Source organism: Thunnus maccoyii, chromosome 13 (assembly GCF_910596095.1).
Source record: "Thunnus maccoyii chromosome 13, fThuMac1.1, whole genome shotgun sequence".
Lineage (NCBI taxonomy): Eukaryota > Metazoa > Chordata > Actinopteri > Scombriformes > Scombridae > Thunnus > Thunnus maccoyii.
In genome coordinates this window covers 515,392-534,029 of record NC_056545.1, presented here as the reverse complement: position 1 = coordinate 534,029, position 18,638 = coordinate 515,392, and the positions used below count along the sequence as shown (strand labels likewise).

General features: G+C 39.4%; 1 protein-coding gene across 1 annotated transcript in view; it reads right to left on the bottom strand.

Moving 5' to 3' along the window:
* Positions 1-18,638, bottom strand: part of LOC121910431 (NLR family CARD domain-containing protein 3-like) — a 51,024-nt gene that overhangs the window by 15,577 nt on the left and 16,809 nt on the right. The window contains exons 8-9 of the mRNA XM_042431656.1: positions 341-514; positions 70-243 (exon numbers count right to left, since the gene is read on the bottom strand). Coding sequence (XP_042287590.1) covers positions 70-243; positions 341-514 — 348 coding nt within the window. The remainder of the gene's footprint in view (positions 1-69; positions 244-340; positions 515-18,638) is intronic.

Genomic DNA, 18,638 nt, shown 5'->3' with positions numbered 1-18,638 from the left:
AAGTGTTTATCAACTCATATAAATCACAGTTTAAATGGTGATCAGTTATGCAGGTTGATGAATTCTGACCTGAGAGTTTCCAGTGCACAGTGTGGACTCTCCAGTCCAGCAGACAGCTGCTTCACTCCTGAACTTTGCAAGTTGTTGTTACTCAGATCTAGCTCTCTCAGATGGGAGGGGTTGGAGCTCAGGGCTGAGGCCAGAGAAGCACAGCCTTCCTCTGTGATCAGACATCCTGACAGCCTGCAGACACACAAAACAACATACATGTCACATGATCTAAGATCACTGCAGGACTGGAAGGTATGGTGATCAGTTGTGCAGGTTGATGAATTCTGACCTGAGAGTTTCCAGTGCACAATGTGGACTCTCCAGTCCATCAGACAGCTGCTTCACTCCTGAACTCTGCAGGTTGTTGTTACTCATGTCTAGCCCTTTCAGACTGGAGGACTGGGAGCTGAGAACTGAGGACAGAGCTGCACAGCTTCTCTCTGAGAGGTTACAACCACTTAGTCTGGAGAACAAATGTGGAAACATACTTAAAAACGTATTTTTCTCCCATCTTGAATATATTTCTTTATAATATCTTCTTTATATCTTTTCAATAAATCAATAAATCAATCAATAAATAACTATCTGTGCACTTACAGAGCTTTGTTGGAGGCTTTGACCACTGGCAGCAGCCTCAGAAGAGCCTCCTCTGAAGCAGAGTATTTCTTTAGGTCAAACACATCCAGATCTTTTTCTGATGACAGTAAGATGAAGACCAGAGCTGACCACTGAGCAGGAGACAGTTCATCTTTGGAGAGACTTCCTGATCTCAGGGACTGTTGGATCTCCTCCACCAAGGAATGATCATTAAGTTCATTCAGACAGTGGAACAAATTGATGCTTCTCTCTGCAGAGAGATCCTCACTGATCTTCTTCTTGATGTACTTGACTGTTTCCTGACTGGTCAGTGAGCCACTTCCTGTCTGTGTCAGCAGACCTCGTAGGAGAGTCTGATTGGTCTGCAGTGAAAGACCCAGGAGAAAGCGGAGGAACAAGTCCAGGTGTCCATTTGGACTCTTTAAGGTCTCATTCACAGCACTCTGGTAGAAATGTGGCTCTGTATATTTTTGTTTAGTTTCAGACTTCTGGGATGTTGTTTGTTGTTCTGCCAGCAGATTGACTCCAGAGTTGATGAATGTCAGATGGACATGAAGAGCAGCCAGAAACTCCTGAACACTCAGATGGATGAAGCAGAACACCTTGTCCTGGTACAGCCCTCTCTCCTCTTTAAAGACCTGTGTGAACACTCCTGAGTACACTGACGCTGCTGTGATATCGATGCAACACTCTGTCAGGTCTGATTCATAGAAGATCAGGTTGCCTTTCTGCAGCTGCTCAAAAGCCAGTTTTCCCAGAGACTCAATCATCTTCCTGCTCTTTTCATTCCAGTGTGGATCTGTCTCAGCTCCTTCATCATACTTGACATTCTTCAGCTTGGACTGAACCACCAGGAAGTGGATGTACATCTCAGTCAGGGTCATGGGCAGCTTTCCTCCCTCTCTGCTTTTCAACACATCCTCCAGAACTGTAGCAGTGATCCAGCAGAAGACTGGGATGTGGCACATGATGTGGAGGCTTCGTGATGTTTTGATGTGGGAGATGATGGTGCTGGCCTGCTCCTCATCTCTGAACCTCTTCCTGAAGTACTCCTCCTTCTGTGGATCAGTGAACCCTCTGACCTCTGTCACCATGTCAACACACCAAGGAGGGATCTGATTGGCTGCTGCAGGTCGTGTGGTTATCCAGAGGCGAGCAGAGGGAAGCAGTTTCCCCCTGATGAGGTTTGTCAGCAGCACATCCACTGAGGTGGACTTTGTAACATCAGTCAGGATCTTAGTGTTGTGGAAGTCCAGAGGAAGTCGACACTCATCCAGACCGTCAAAGATGAACAGAACCTGGAACTCTTCAAACCTGCAGATTCCTGCTTCTTTGGTTTCAGTAAAGAAGTGATGAACAAGTTCCACCAAGCTGTACTTTTTCTCTTTCAGCACATTCAACTCTCTGAACGTGATCGGAAATGTGAAGTGTATGTCCTTGTTGGCTTCGTCTTCAGCCCAGTCCAGAGTGAACTTCTGTGTTAAGACTGTTTTCCCAATGCCAGCCACTCCCTTTGTCATCACTGTTCTGATTGGTTCATCTCTTCCAGGTGAGGCTTTAAAGATGTCTTCTTGTCTGATGGTTGTTTCTGGTCTGTCTGGTTTCCTGGATGCTGTTTCAATCTGTCTGACCTCATGTTCATCATTGACCTCTGCAGTCCCTCCCTCTGTGATGTAGAGCTCTGTGTAGATCTGATTCAGAAGGGTTGGGTTTCCTGCTTTAGCAATCCCCTCAAACACACACTGGAACTTCTTCTGCAGGTTAGACTTGAGTTCACGTTGACACTTGCCAGCAGGAGTTTCTGAATGAACACACAAGAAATAGGATCAATGAATGAAGCAAATATTTCAACATTTAATTTCCATCAAAGAATGAGTATATAAAACGTATTTTCCTCCATCTGTTGAGACATCAGTAAATGTCTCATTTATCCATCATGTTAAATCTTTATAGAAATCCTGTTACTGCTCTGCAGACGGTCAGCCAGCTCCTCCTGCTTCATTCTCCTCAGGAAGTGCAGTGTGATCTTCAGAAATGCCTCTCTGCTGCTCCTCCTCTGCTCTTCCTCCTCACCGTCCAACACCTCCTCATCCTCCCTCTGACTCTCTAGGCATTCTGGGTGATCTGAACTCAGAACCTTCTGCATCTTCTTCAGCTCATTCTTCACAAAGGTGACGATGTTCTCCTCCAGCAGCTGGAACAGAATACTATATGAATGACACAATCAAACTGAAATCATGAAGCAAACATCAGATCCATGTTGGACAGACTGACAATCCACTGGTCTACAAAGTGCAGCATGGAGATGATTGTGAACAGAATAGATGTAAAAGTAGTTGTTGTACATGTACAGACCATAAATATGGAGTCCAGGTGTGTTTGATGCTGCTGGGCAGACTGACCACTGGGAACCTCTGAGCTCTCCTGGTCCACTCTGTGGAGGAATCATGAAGAATGAGCTCACATTATGTCTGTCCACACAGAGACAATCACAAGCTAAAGGTCCATCAAGTGATATTTGGATGTGAACAGAGAATCAGATGACTCCCTGTAGTGGTAAAGCTTTACTAGTCCTGCTGATCCCACTGAGAATCAACAGCTCAGTCTGTTTGTAGCTTTCAGCTCAGTGTTTTGCTTCATCAGTCAGTTTGGTTTAGTCTCAACAGCTCTGAACAACCCTCCATACAGCTCTCCCTCCCTCACTGTACACTGCTGAAGTGCCCTGGAGCAAGGCAGCTACAACCTCCAGCTGCTCCAGTGGAGCTGCTCAGCGTCTGCTTGTATCAGACTGGTTGAACTGGGCAGCTCCCAGTATGAAAATGACATTTAGGTGAGAAAGTGAGAAAGTAGGCAGGTGTCATGTCTGAGGTTTTTGGACGTCTTGTGTTTGAGCAGGTTGAGTATTTTTGTTTTGTTGTATGAGCTTCAGTCTGGCTTTACAGCAGCAGACTCTACTGACACCTGTCTTATTCATTTGTTTGATTTTATCAGACAAAACCTTGATGGAGGAAATTATGTTGACTTGCAGAAAGCTTTTGACACAGTGAATCATTCTGTAATGTTGTCAAAGTTACAGTGCATGGTGTTTGGACATACTGCTGTAAAATGGTTTGTTTCTTACATTACAGGAAGAACTCAAGTCTGTGATGTTGAAGTGGTTCTATCAGAACCTCAGGATATTACATGTGTGGTGCTGCACTCTTCTATTTTAGGGCCTCTTTTATTTCTTATGTATATAAATGATACGACAGCTGCTGTGACATGCAAGCTGCTGCTGTATGCTGATGATTCTGCATTACTGCTATCTGGGAATGATGTCAGTGAAATTCACAACTCTTAGTAATTAATCAGAAAGTGTGAGAGAGTGGCTCATAGATAACAAGCTTTCAATACATTTGGGTAAAACCCAGTCAATCCTGTTTGGAACAAAGACATCAAGAACAAATACACTGAAAATCTTTTGTAATGGAACTGAAATTTTATAATATTTTGTCTCATATTTAGGAATAATATTGGACCAGTCACTGTCCTGTGAATCAGTTGTTGATAAAATATTATCTAAGAGTGGCAGCAAACTTCAGTTCCTGTTTCACAGACTAAGACTCTTTTTGACTTTTCTGTTGAGAAACTTCTCATGTCCTCATTGGTACAGCGTCAGTTTGATTCTGCCTGTTCTGATTGGTTCAGTGGTTTGACATCTACATTTAGGAACAAACTGCAGGTGATGCAAAATAATATTATTCAGTATTTATTAAATGTATCCTGTTTAACTCATGTTGGTGATGAATTCAGAAGTGTAGGACTGCTGCCAGTACAGCTCAGAGTAGAACAACAGAAGCTGCATCATATGTTCAACATTATCAATGGGTTTGCTCCTCAATACTTCACAGATAACAATGGAACATACTCAGCATTGCTATAACACCAGGGCCAGTGTGTGTTCATATAAAGTCCCTCCAGTGAATAATGTAGCCAGAAGTTCCTTTTTTTAAGCTGCTGCCGTGTTGTGGAACAGCCTCCTGTTACACATCCAGCTGTTAAAAATGAGAGGAGCTTATAGAAGTCAGGTCAGGACTTATTTATGGAACATGGTCACAGGTTTATAATGAAATCTGCAATTCCATTTTTACTTCAGCCATCAAATTGTCTTTGTTGTACTTTGTGTTTTGATGTGGGCGTTTATTATTTTATTTAATTTGTGGTGATTCAGTTTTATGTTGTATGTCTTGTGTTTTGTCTTTTAACATCTTGAGTCCATGTTGGAAATAAGTGTTTTCACTTTAACATGTTTTTTATGTCTGTAATGTATAAATAAATCATATCATGTCACTTTTCATATGAACAAGCGAGTGCAACACCATGAATGTCTTCCAGGAGAGACTGTCTGAACATGTGATCTGTTATCTCCATATTTAAATGATTATCACGTCTCCTCCCTCTCTATGACGGCCGGCTTTTCACTGATGTGGTCGGACAACACGTCGTACAAACCAGTTCTTTTCTAGCATAACCTGATGAAATATAACGTCTGTTTAGTCTTTGCAGCTTTACATTCTGACCTTCCATCAGCAGGTTGTCCAGGCTTAAAATGTACAGGTTTCCCCATGGACCAGTCACTTTTCATGGACAGACAGCTGGGTTCAGGTCCAGGTCCAGGTCCAGGTCCAGGTCCAGGTCCAGCAGAGTCTAGTCTGTGCTGCTGGATCCTGAAACAACAACAGCTCTGATAAATTATAATAGTAATGATACTACCACTACTACTAACAATAATAATAATAATAATAATAATAATAAAATTCACAAAGTGCTTCACAGGAATAAAAGTTAAAATTAAGTACATAAAAACATACAAACAATGAGAACATATGCCCCACAAGTTAAAGTTAACATAAAAACAAAACACAGGCAGCAGGGTAGCTCAAGAAGAAACAAACGAATGAATGATCACTTCACATCACACACAGCTCAAGATGACACACAAGTCATTAAAAAAGATGGGTCTTCAATTGTTTTTTAAAAGCATCAATGGAAAATGCAGACTGTATATGTAAACGAAGACATAGTGTTGGAGCCACATTTGCAAAGACACGATCACCTTTAGTTTTCAGCCGAGAGCGAGAGACCTAAGTGACCTATTGTCAATATGGGGATTGATTAGATCACTGATGCACTCAGGTGCCTGTCCATGCAGGGCTTTATACGTGATAACAAAAACCTTAAAATTAATCCTAAAACTTAAAATAGGTGTGATGTGAGTCATCCTGCTGGACTTAGTTAACTGAGCAACCCTGGGAGCTATACTGTCAGAAGCAATGATGAGAACCTCTGTCTTGTCAGTATTAAGCTGTGAGAAGCTGTTTGACATCCAGTCCTTTATGGCCGTCAGACAGTTGTGCAGCACAGACAGTTTGTTGGGCTTATCGGCCATAAAAGAGACATAGAGCTGAATATCTTCAGCGTAACAGTGATCATGGAATGGAAATATCACTAAATTTGCTGGTAACTTGACCTCGGGGGAGCATATATAAAGCAAAGAGAATAGGACCCAAAACGGAACCATGAGGCACACCACAGGAAAGAGCAGCAGTTTGGGACATCTAAGGACCAAGAGACACAGAAAAACTTCTATCTGAGAGGTAGGAGGAGAACCAGTCCAGGTCACTCCCTGAGACAACCACACCCTGTCTAAGCCTTTCTATCATTATTCTGTGATCCACAGTGTCAAAAGCTGTGCTATGATCCAGCAGCACTAAAATGGAGCACTCACCCACATCAGAAGACATCATTATGCCCCTGGAGACTCTGAGAAGAGCAGTTTTGGTGGAATGCTTCTGACGGAAACCTGATTGGAATTTATCAAAAATGTTGTGTGCAGTCAAACAGCAGTGAGCTGTTTGGCAACAACCTTCTCTAAAATTTTAGAAATAAAAGGCAGCTTGGATATAGGCCTGTAGTTATGGAGACTGTATGGGTCAAGGTTTGTTTTTTTCAGGAGGGGCTGAACAACTGCATGTTTGAAGTAAGCTGGGACACAACCAGATTGCAGGGAGCTGTTTATAATAGTACACTCAAGTGCATAATACACTCAAGTGCATTTTTGAGCAGGGAAGTGGGTAAAATGTCAATGGGAGAGGAGGAGGATCTCATACTACCCACCAGAACAGTGAGGTTTTGCATGGAAATTGGAGAAGAACAGTCCAAAATTGATGGTCAAAAAGCATAAGTGGAGAGGGGAATAAATGAGGGGATGATGCTAGCTCTGACATCTCTAATCTTACCAACAAAGAAGGAAAGAAAATTGCTGCAGTTCTTATTTGACCAAACAGGTACATCCGGAGGTGCCGGAGTGACGATGTGTGTTTACTGGTGGAGATGAGGTTGGAGCAATAAGAAGCCCTCGCATCTTTAATCAAGTTGTTTAGCTCGGTTAACAGGTCTTTAAAGTGAAGACGGTGAACATTGAGCTTAGTGGATTTCCACAGTTGCTCTGCCCTCCAACCTCTACGCCAGAAACAACGAATGGTGTTATTTAACCAGCAAGATGAATTTATGGAGGGAACAGATCGCAATTTACAAGGAGCCACTTTGTCCAAGATGGTGGAGCAATGAATGTTAAAAGACTGGACTAGACAATCTTTGGTTAAAAGCTGCAGAAAACTTTTCAGCTGTGAGATGATTTAAGATACAAAAGCATTTTAAACTTTCACTAGGCAGAGAATCTAGATTAAAAGACAGGTTAAACAAAACACAACTATGGTCAATAACAGGCAGCACCTCAGAACAAATGGAGTCAATAGATGAACCATGTGTAAAAACAAGGTCCAGAGTATTCTCACTAATGTGTGTGGGCTCAGACACATGTTGAATAAAATTACAAGACTCAGCAACGTTAAGAAAATCAGCAGCAAAGCTGCAAGTGGCATCATCCATATAATTATTAAAATCACCGACCATAATAACTTTTTCCAACCTCATGATGGAGGATAAAAAAATCACTGATATCAGATAAAAAAGAATTGTTAAAAAAATAAAATATAAAATGTGCATGTTGGACAGAAATGAAGTCTGTTCAGTCTTTGTAGCTTTACATTCTGACCTTCCATCAGCAGGTTGTCCAGATTTAAAATGTACAGGTATCCCCATGGACCAGTCACTCTTCATGGACAGACAGCTGGGTTCAGGTCCAGGAGAGTCTGGTCTCTCCTGCTGAATCCTGGAACAACAACAGCTCTGATAAATGTGCATGTTGGATAGAAATGAAAAGTCTGTTCAGTTTTTGCAGTTTCACATTCTGACCTTCCATCAGCAGGTTGTCCAGGTTTAAAATGTACAGGTATCCCCATGGACCAGTCACTCTTCACGGACACACAGCTGGGTCCGGGTCCGGGTCCAGGTCCAGGTCCAGGTCCAGGTCCAGGTCCAGGTCCAGCAGAGTCTGGTCTGTGCTGCTTCTTTGTTCTTCAACACAACACACACAGAGCTTTGAGTGTGAATAATGATGGTGGAGTGATGTGAGTGGAGAACAGTGATGGACAGTTAGAGATCCTCATCTCACCTCTGAGCTTTGGTCTGGCTGTCATGTTCCCCACACAGAGAGCTTTTAGAGGGAGGGACTCCCTCCTCTCTGTCCTCACACTGATCCATAGCAGAGAAACACCTTCACACAAACACAACAACAAGCTCATTCATTACAACAAGCTGCACATCACACCAGCACTGCAGTTACAACGGCGTCATTCTTGATTCAACCACCAGATGGCAGCAAAGTGAGACATTATTCTTCATTTCCACTGAGGTTTAATGTTTAATGTTTTACTTTCAGAAGGTTCCAGTTCTCTGTTGGCTTTTCATTTACCACTATAGAGCACATTAAATGGAGATGAGCTGCTGGTGGAGTCAGCTGTGTGGCAGAAGAAATAAAAATACTCACCAGGTGAATTCAGATCCACATCCAGTCACAGAGTCTTTGTAGCTTCACCTGCAGAGGAAACACAGAGAGAGAAACTGCTGCTGATTCTCCTTCATCAGTCCTTCATCATCAGTCTGAGGACTCTGGTTTTCTATGGAATCATTTGTACTTCTTGCTGTTTTAATTAGAGATTGTACTGAATGACACTTTATTGATTAATAACAGTTAAGCAGCATATCACACTCAGAGGCCTGACATGTATTTCAACTGATGATTTAGTGAATATACATAAAGATACTGATGCAACAATTTTCACAAATATCAGTGGAGACAAAACTTGTGAAGTTTGTCAGACACTAAACGTGTTCTCTCTCTTTTATCCCCGAGGAGATTAGAAGGAGCCACAACATCACATGAATGTTTGTATTTCAGAGCATCAATGCATCATATTTTTATTTACATTCATCTTTATTTATGGTTCTGTTATAGTTGCTACAGCTGTGTTATATTCTATTTGATCTTGTGGGAATGTTGTCTGTCAATCAGTGTTAGATTATAAGGATCAAAGTACAGACGTTTCCATGATTTATGGTTGAATTAATGGAGCATCTTCATCATCATCATCATCATCATGTACAGTAAAGATTAAAACATGCAGAATAAGAGAGACCAATCTGTCTGACTCAACACTAAATGCAGTTCTGTACAGCAGAACAAAGATCTTCCTGTGAGGAGGCATCACATTGTAGTTTAAACTCCGTCATTATTCCACAAACAGAGTTTACTGTGTTTTGATGACAGTGATTCACTTTGTAGTTTATATAATGTGACATTGATTTTATATTGATATAGTATAAAGATACTGAATGAAGGTTTGGCAGCAACATAAACTTTAGTTTCTATTGCTGCAGCTCTTAGCTTGGTTAAAATACTGAATATCATCAATGAAAAGATGTTTTCAACAGTTTGTCTGTGATATAGTTTAGAAAGATTCCAGAGAATATTATTTAATGACTTTTATTAGCTGTTAATCACTAACCATACCACCTGTGAAACAAAGTCTCCCTCACTACCAGCATGATACTGGTTATTAAAACATGCACCAGTTTAAAGGTGACTGAATGGGGCGACCCTTCATACTGACACTAAACTTCTCTGACAATGAATAAAATGTTTTACACAAACAAACTCAAGACTGTTTGAAACCGTTTGAGTTCATTTGATGTCAAACTGTCAGAACATAATCACATGACTGTGTTTAAGTGCAGTTAGTGACGTGTTGAAAGCTGATAAAATGTGTATCTGTCAGGTTGGTGAGCTGTTGTTGACTTGCTAGCTAGTGACAGTGTTCCTAATATAACTATTTGAGTCTAATTTATTATTATTGCTGCACATATTACATGTTATATGCAGGTAATTTTTCAGAGTAACAACAGACATTGAAAGGTTGACTGTTGGAATTAGTGTTAAAATAGTGCAGATGTGGAACAATGTGTGGCACAGGGGTAACATTCATTAAGACCTGCATTATTGTCTCTGATGCTGTGAAATACACCCAGTGATGGAGGAAACTCAACTGCAGTCAAATACAACAGTTGTTGAAACAAGCTGATTGAAGGTCATTTGTGAGGTTTGTGATGTCACTATTCTTCAGCCAGCACATGGTCTCAGTTGGGTGTTGTGTGTTAGCAGCGACCCACGCTGACACAGTTCTATAGCAGCTAGTTTAACTGACATGCTAACATCCAGCATTTCATTCAAACTGAGCAGAGCAAACACTGACAGGCATCTTTTATTCTCCCTCTAAATGTTCTTGTTGCTGCATCATCTGTAGATTCTCTTTACATCATAGATGCTTTCCAAGCTAGCAGCATACGAGCTGTCTGAGGCTAATGAGCTGCTAATTAAACCCTCTGAGTCATTTTTTACTGTTGGGTTAACTGTTATGTGTTTTGATCTTTTTAATTTGAATCTTCTGGTATCTGTCTTCTATATTAACTACTGACAAACACCTTTGTTCTCACTCTTGTTTATTGTATCTCATCTTTTTCTGATTTATAATATTATTGGATTTGTTTCATATTGATTTCACATTTTTCCTCCATTAAAGCTCCAAAGGCAAACTGCTGTCTTCAACCTTTACTGGAAGTGTGTTGTGTAACTAAACACTTAGTGAGGACAGAAGAACAGTTAAAAGAAAGAGAACAGCAGCTTCTCTCACACACTTGGCTTCCTGGAAATCACAGACCACCTCTGACGTGACTGATAAGATCATAAATAGTCCAAAAGTTCCAGTTGATAAAACTTTATAACATTAAAGGTGAGTCAACAGGTTGTATAATACAGGTGTGTCTGCGTGTCCTTACATGACCATTAAACCTGCTCATTATATCAGGTTAATGATTAACAGATATTCACATTAACTGGTGGAAACTACTGATCTGATTCTTGATTAAATGTAAACTCAACAATACAACAAGATTTCCACTGAGAAATGATGGAAAAATGCAGGATGAATGCAGTAATATTTAGTAAAGGCTCAGCACAGGAAGCTGCTGACACTGCAGACACTCATTTGATCTGATTGATCCTAATTAACACGACCAGCAGTAGCAGCCAACAAAACAATTATAATATAATTATAATTCATTACAATAGTCCAAGTGCTGCTGGCCTGTTTAACAACTGTACTGGATTGTCTTATATTGTCCAGGTGTTTGTAATAAGTTTCTCTCCTCTATATATGAAAATGAGCTCGACTAAATATCAGAAACATCTTTCAAAGTAATTAAGTCCAAAACAACCACAGAACCAATGAACCTCAACAAAACTTAACACTTATTGCATCACTGTTGTATTTCATTGTATTATTCAGGTGTTTCTATTTTTCTGGTCACTTAGTGTGTCAACAGGCTGAATTTTGACTAATGAAGCTTTTCCAGAGTTTCCTCTGATGTTTCTGTTGTCTAAACAGCATCTTGTTAGCAAAGCTAATTAGAGTCAAAGAGGATTAACGAGGTTTCAAACCTTCCACCAGTATTCAACAAAGCAACATAATAAATCACTACTAGCACCATCTCTACTGGTGTCACATCATTTTAACCCCCGCTGACACAAACATGATGAAACCTGTTGCTTACGTTACCTTTAGATGCTGAAAATCATTTTCATCAAGCTGATGAGTGAAGGTGAAATTAATCAGCAGCTTCAACCAGGAAACCAAATGTAGGAAGAACAAACATGTAACTCACAGCAGGAAGATTTCAAATGTCAGTTGCTTCACAAACAGTCTCAACTCTGAATTCATCTTTAACCAGAAGTGACTGTAAAGAAATATGATCCCAACACAGCGCTGACCTTTGGAATAAAGAACCTGGAACAGCTAAAGTCAAACATTGACAGACTGTATAAATCCTCATCAGATAGTGGAAATTTTCCTCATTGGAAAGAGGCACAGAGACATAAAGAAAGCATTAAACATTGTCACTAGTTGAAGCCGTTGTAGACGCTGTACAATCCATCACACCATCAGTAACAATTATACAAATGTTCAAACACAAACAAAAATACAATCATCTTGTATGTTTGGAGAGAAAGCATGTTGTTCAGCCGGCCCTTTCCCTAAAGATTGTTAACCTAAACTAGACAGCTTTATACCTCTCCAGAAGCAAAGCTAAAAACAGTCTGGTCCCTAAATGGACACTTCCACAAACTGTTACACCTTCTGACAAACAAGTTTAGTGTCACAGGCTGCGACAAACATGGAGACCAGACGAGTTTTACCAGTTAGGCCGAGTACAGAACTGCTTGAACGTTTGTGGACGCTTTAGAATTTTCTGTATTTCTGCATAAATATGACCTAAAACATGATCAGATATTTACACAAGTCCTAAAACTAGATAAAGTGAACCCAATTAAACAAATAGGACAGAAAAAAACATTTTTTTCATCTTTTTCATTTATTTATTGAGGAAAATTATCCAATCTAACATATGTGTGGGAGGCAAAAGTATGTGAACCCTTGCTTTCAGTAACTGGTGTGACCCCCTTTTGCAGCAATAACTTCAACCAAACGTTTCCAGTAACTGTTTATCAGCTCTGCACATCAGCTTGGAGGAATTTTAGCTCGTTCCTCCTCACAGAACAGTCTCAACTCAGGGTTGTTGGTGGGCTTCTCACCATGAACTGCCTGCTTCAGGTCCTGGTGCCATGGGCTTAATCAGGACTACGTGCACACACTTAATCACGTGCACGTATTTGGACTCAGTTGACCATCAGGGTGTAAAACAGTATGCAGTTTACACATGTGGTGGGAGCGGGAGGTCTCAGATTTAAGGATACAGCCTGACTACACCACAGTAGTAGACAAACACTAATCCAATAAAGGGCACACAGGTTCATTCACTAATGAAAGTCAAAGATGTGTTGTTCCCGATATCAAAACTACAACGTTTATTTGAATGTTCACAAGTTAAAAGGCAATAACAAGGGTTTACACACACACACAGTCACTCAGCCAAATATGTACATCAGTGTTCTTCACTATTGTTTTCATGGCAGGACACTTAGATGAAGTAAATCTGCCAACTAATTTGTCATATCACGACATACAATATGTAACGCAGCCATTACAATCTGAATTATAGGCTTACCTTAAAGCTAGGGTATCTAATGTATTTAGAAGCATTTTTGTTATAGTTGTTGAAATTCTCTGTACATCCCGACAGCCATCAATAAATCAAATGAAAATCCAGTATGTGTGACGGTTGCAGGCCTGTAATAATCCCGTCCAATCATTTCATTCAGCCTGAATGAAAAGTCATTTTATAGCAGGTTTCAATCTTGTTCTTTGACTTGTGTTAGTGGGATGTCTCTACATTCCAATAACAGATTGTGCCTTTAAAATATTTACCAGAACAGTAATTCATCTAGATACAGCTGTAATTTCCTCACCAGTTTTCCTGCTTTGAATGTGTTGGTGTCTATCAGATGACGCCTGCGTGGCCTCTGTGTTTCTCTTTCATCCTTAAACTTTTTCTTTCAATCTTTTTGAAAGTTCTTTACTTTCTGCTTGTTTTCCTTTCAACATTATTACATCCTGCAACTCTTCCTCACTTCTGTCTCCTCTCTCCTGATTCCTTCACTCACTCTGAAAATATAAAAAGCCTTCCTTTCAAAATCTGAGTGAGCATGAAGCAGAACTTTAACTTGTATGATGTTAATTACAGACATTGTGGACAAAACACACAGCGGGGATGCATCATCAGCCCATCTATCTAAACTACCAAGCTAACGTTACATTAACATTAACGTTACTGTAAAGTAACAGTCAGGCTAAAGCAGCAACAGATAGATAAACTGGACGCTTAAATCACTGATGTCAATTTAAAAGAACTTTAGTTCCACTTTTTGCTGAAGAGTTTTTCTAGCTTCTTACTTTGTGCTGCTTTTTCTGACATTATTATTTGATGCTGCGCGTCAGTTAATGTCATATATGATCCTCTGAACTCTGATTCATTCGTCTGCCTGCTGGCTTCAGCACGGAGGGTTTGTTTGATTAAAAGACCCGCGCAGCAGGAGCGGGCGGTGGATTGTTGGTCACCCCTCGTTAACAGTAACAGCTGTCTCCGTGTCTCATACAAGGATACAAAGTTCAAACGGAAAACAAAACGAGCGCTCCCAGAAGATACAACAGAAGCTGCGGTAGAAAGCCGCTCTGAGCCTTTAACAGCTTTCTGTGTAAACGCTGTTTCAGAGTTTAGGAGGTGGTTAAACGGCGTTTATGTGCGTTTAGTCTCCGTTACAGCCCTGTGTATAACTGTACAAAAATAATCCGCGTAGTTTAAGCATCACTCTTTAGCAAAAAGACTGTGACTGTTCATCTCTGTTGCTGTGGCGATGTTTTGGTGTGAGAATAGTTTGGGCAGCGTGAAGCGTGAGAGTTGGCAACCCTGAACTAGGAGCAGGATCTCTTCACCAACATGTATGCCCAAAATGACAACGACATGACATCACATCCAGTTGATAACAAACACTGACCCCTTAGTTTAAAAACATGTGTCACACATCTACAATAGATTTATATTCACTTTTCTTTCTCAATAGATTTAGTCTTTATTGTCTTTTTGTTTTCACAGCCTGGAGGAGACAAAGTTTGATTTTTTCTGAAATGTTGTCATATACAGTTTATACTGTATTTATACTTTATATATATTATATTATATATATTATATATAAATCACTTTAAACTACAGAGACCTGAAACCTGAAAAACAGTCAAAACTTCTTAGTAGAGTAAAAAGAAATATAAAGTTTTATACTTTTCAATTAAAACTTCATTTGGTTTACTCTTCTAATTATTCCATATTTCACAAACATTTAATCATTTATAACAAATGAAATAAAGCATCTGAAGTTATTTTATCTTGAATTATCTTTATGTAAATATTATTATCTTTATTTATATTTATTTAAAAATGAATTGAAGGTTAAAAGAAAAAGTATACAGATTGATATTTTGACATTTTTGAACTAACTGTGTGTTTTATTGATGTAATCGGTTCATTTTTTACTCCTGATAACATTTTGTTGTTGTTTGGAGGCTCCGAACACTCAGACAGTTTGTTATCGACGCCACAGAGAAGAACTTTTACTTATTGTCTCTAAATTAAACCTCAAATCCAAACCTGAACCTGGACTTTTTAAAACTGTGTTTCTGTTTTAATGTCTTCAGAAAACACGTTTCAGCCGTCAGCATCATTTCACTGGTTTCATTTACATTTTACAGCTGATTTTAAAATTGTATTACTTACCTTTAAAGCAGGACTTGGACTGAGGATGTGCTGATATCACACTATGACTATCACAGGTCAAAATATCATGATTAACAGTATTATCATGATAATCATTCAAGTTCCTGAAATCCTGCTATTAGTGCTAAAACACAGATAAATGACACAAAGATCAGCTTGTGTTTTATTGACTGAATATTATTCTGTGTGTTGCAGCTTTGAAAACAGTTGATTAAATACAGTTTAAACAGTAAAGAAAAGCAGCTTGTTGACTGGAAATCACTTTAAATGCAGCTCAGAGTTTCTTATAGAAACACATTCATAGTCTGAAATTCATGAATTTTTCCTGATGAAATGGATGGATTTGAAGGTCGGAGCTTATTTAACTAATTCAAATACTGGAGTGTTGAACTTTGTATGAAGTGTTAACAGTTCAATTCATTTATAAAAGGCACATCAGTAACAAACAGCAGCAGAGAACATTCAGACCTGTAAGCTGCTGCTCTTCAGTGTGTTGGCAGCTCAGGTTAATATAGAAAGTCCTGAGCAGAGATGTTGGATCTGGACTGATCTGACCTGCTTCTCTGGTTATTCTGCCTGTGAGCAGCAGAAAGCTGCTTCGTCGTGTCTGAACAGAATCAAACTGCTGATGAAGACAGAACAGCTGCTCTGTGTTCACAGTGTCTCTGAAAACAACAATAATCACAGTCAGAAACAATGTTTCACCACAGTTTATTGTAAAAAGGTTTCCCGCCACATCTCTAACTGGGACTGACTGACTCCAGAATATATAACAGACCTCTAACAGCCTGTGAGCCTGAACGTGGTCTCAGACCATCAAACCAGTTTCTGCTCGCTGATCCCAGTTCAGTTCTGTGACCAGAGAAGATCAGACTGTCGACATCTGTTGATTATTACTATTATTATTATTATTATTATTGTTGTTATTTGAGCTGTGATGTTTAAATCACCAGACTGTGATTCAGGTTTCTGCTGCTAGATGGAGACAAACAGACAGAAGCTGCTTTAAGTTGCAGCTTCATTTAATTCTCGTTATATTTACACCAGTAATGACTCGACACTCTTAACATGTCAAGTGAACGAACACTGAAATCAAACTGAATAATCTCATTAAATTCCTCACAACCCAAAAACCATTCAGACACTTCATACAGAAAAACTGCTGAATTATCAGACTGATACTTAACTGTTTGTATTTTCAACATGTTTCACTTTTACAAGATGACGAGCAGCTGATCTCAGGTAAACCTTCCAGAGCTGCTAATGTTAGCCTCAACTCTGATATATCACATCTCATCAGGACCGACTCCCACACAGCCCATGTTCCAGTCCTGAAGGCTTTTTCTAACGTGACCTGTGACCTCACAACCCTCCAGACTCTAAATGTACAATGACTGGAGATCACTTTATTAGGAACACCTGTGCAGTCTGATGCGATCCAACACAACAGCTCTGCCATCGATTCTACATTTACAAAGCTTCTACATTCTCAGTTGTTGTTGACGTTGTCAGAAGGGTGATAATTGTATTTTATATTTATTATTGAGGTGGTAGTGGGGCTGCTGTACTGGACTGTGTTATATTGAAAAGTGTTCCTAATATTTTGCCCTCCTGATGCTTGTTAATGGGCTGGAATAAAACCACACAATGGAAAACATGATGGAAATATGACATTTGTCTCCTCTCTCAGTAGAGTCCCACTAGATACTAGTTTTCTTTCTCTGCCCACAGAATCTGTTCTGAACATCAGCAGACTGTTAAACTCCTGCAGCTGTAAAACTTTCTGACTGAAGTTTCATTTACAATCAAAGCTAAAAGCTCAACTTGTTCAACAGACAGGAAAACTTCTGCACACGCTCAGTTTGGGGAAACCTTCCTGAAAATGGCCTCGAGTACAGAAAGAAGAAGCAGCAAACACCTGCTGCCTGGTTTGAAATATGAAAATAAATAATAAATGAAGTTATTTTATCTTGATTTATCTTATTTATTTAAAAACCAACTGAAGGTTAAAAGAAAAAGTCTTTGTTACAACAATAAAGTGCAGAGAAAACAAAGTTTTCTTTGTTTTGGATGATTTCTCATCTAATTTAAAGTCATTTATAAATGCTGTAACCTTCAACACTCTCACCTGTATATAGAAACATTTGTTGGAGCAAAGTTATGTTTGTGATATGATTTATTTATTTATGGATTACAGACACAAAACAGAAATCCAAGTGATAACATGTTACAGTGAAAACACGTATTTCCAACATGGTCCCAAGATGTTAAAAGACAAAGAAACATAAAGAAACACATTCAACATAAAAACTAATCAATACAATCCTGAAATACAAAAACACACCAGCACAGTTTAAGAAATGAAGAATAATAATAGTTAACAGTTCTTTTTTTATTAGAACTAGTGCAGAGCCCGTTCAAAACGTGTCTGTTCAGAACGGACAGATTGATTATTATTTCTCATCAACCACATATATATGTATCAACTGACAAACGTATCAATTAAAACCAGAAAGATTTAACAAATGAACTGGTTTAAATCCAGTAAGAAACTTCACCAGTGAGACTAAACTGAGGTTGAACCGTAGAAGCAGTTTTGTTGGTGTCTGCTGGAAGGATTTGTGGCAGCACTTTACCTTCCAGCTGGGTAATAACAAGGTAATAGTGGGTAATATTTGATAATAACCAGCTAGTAATAATGCTCATTAACATGTAAAAGCTTGGTATTAACAATGGCTATAACTAGCTAATATTAGATAATAAGAATCAGAATCTCATAATTAGCATCATTCCAATATGATATGAACGCAGCATAAAAGCAGCCACACTCCAGCTGCTGAGCCTCAGCCTTCACCATTAGAGGTGTTCATTTAACCAGCCAATAGGAGGCCTGTTGTTCTGACCATCATTTGTCATGTGATCTCTAAATAAGTGAAGGAATCAGGTAACACAGTTACTATGAAACTACTAGAAGAACTACAACTAAACATTGTGAAGATCCCATTCCCATTATCCCATTACAGTTCAAGCCTTTCTAATACACTAACAACAGAAAACAACAACAACTGGACTCAGTTTATCATTTGATTCATTTTACAAACAAACTGTCAATCATGTGGAAACCATGTTTACATTTACAAGCAGTGAGAGATCATGTTGGTACTAAATACCATCAGCTGTGTGTGATCCTGTACAGACTGAACTATCTGGTCAGCAGTGAGAAAGTTTCTCTAACAGGAGGAGACTCTTCCTCCTCCAGACCACACAGA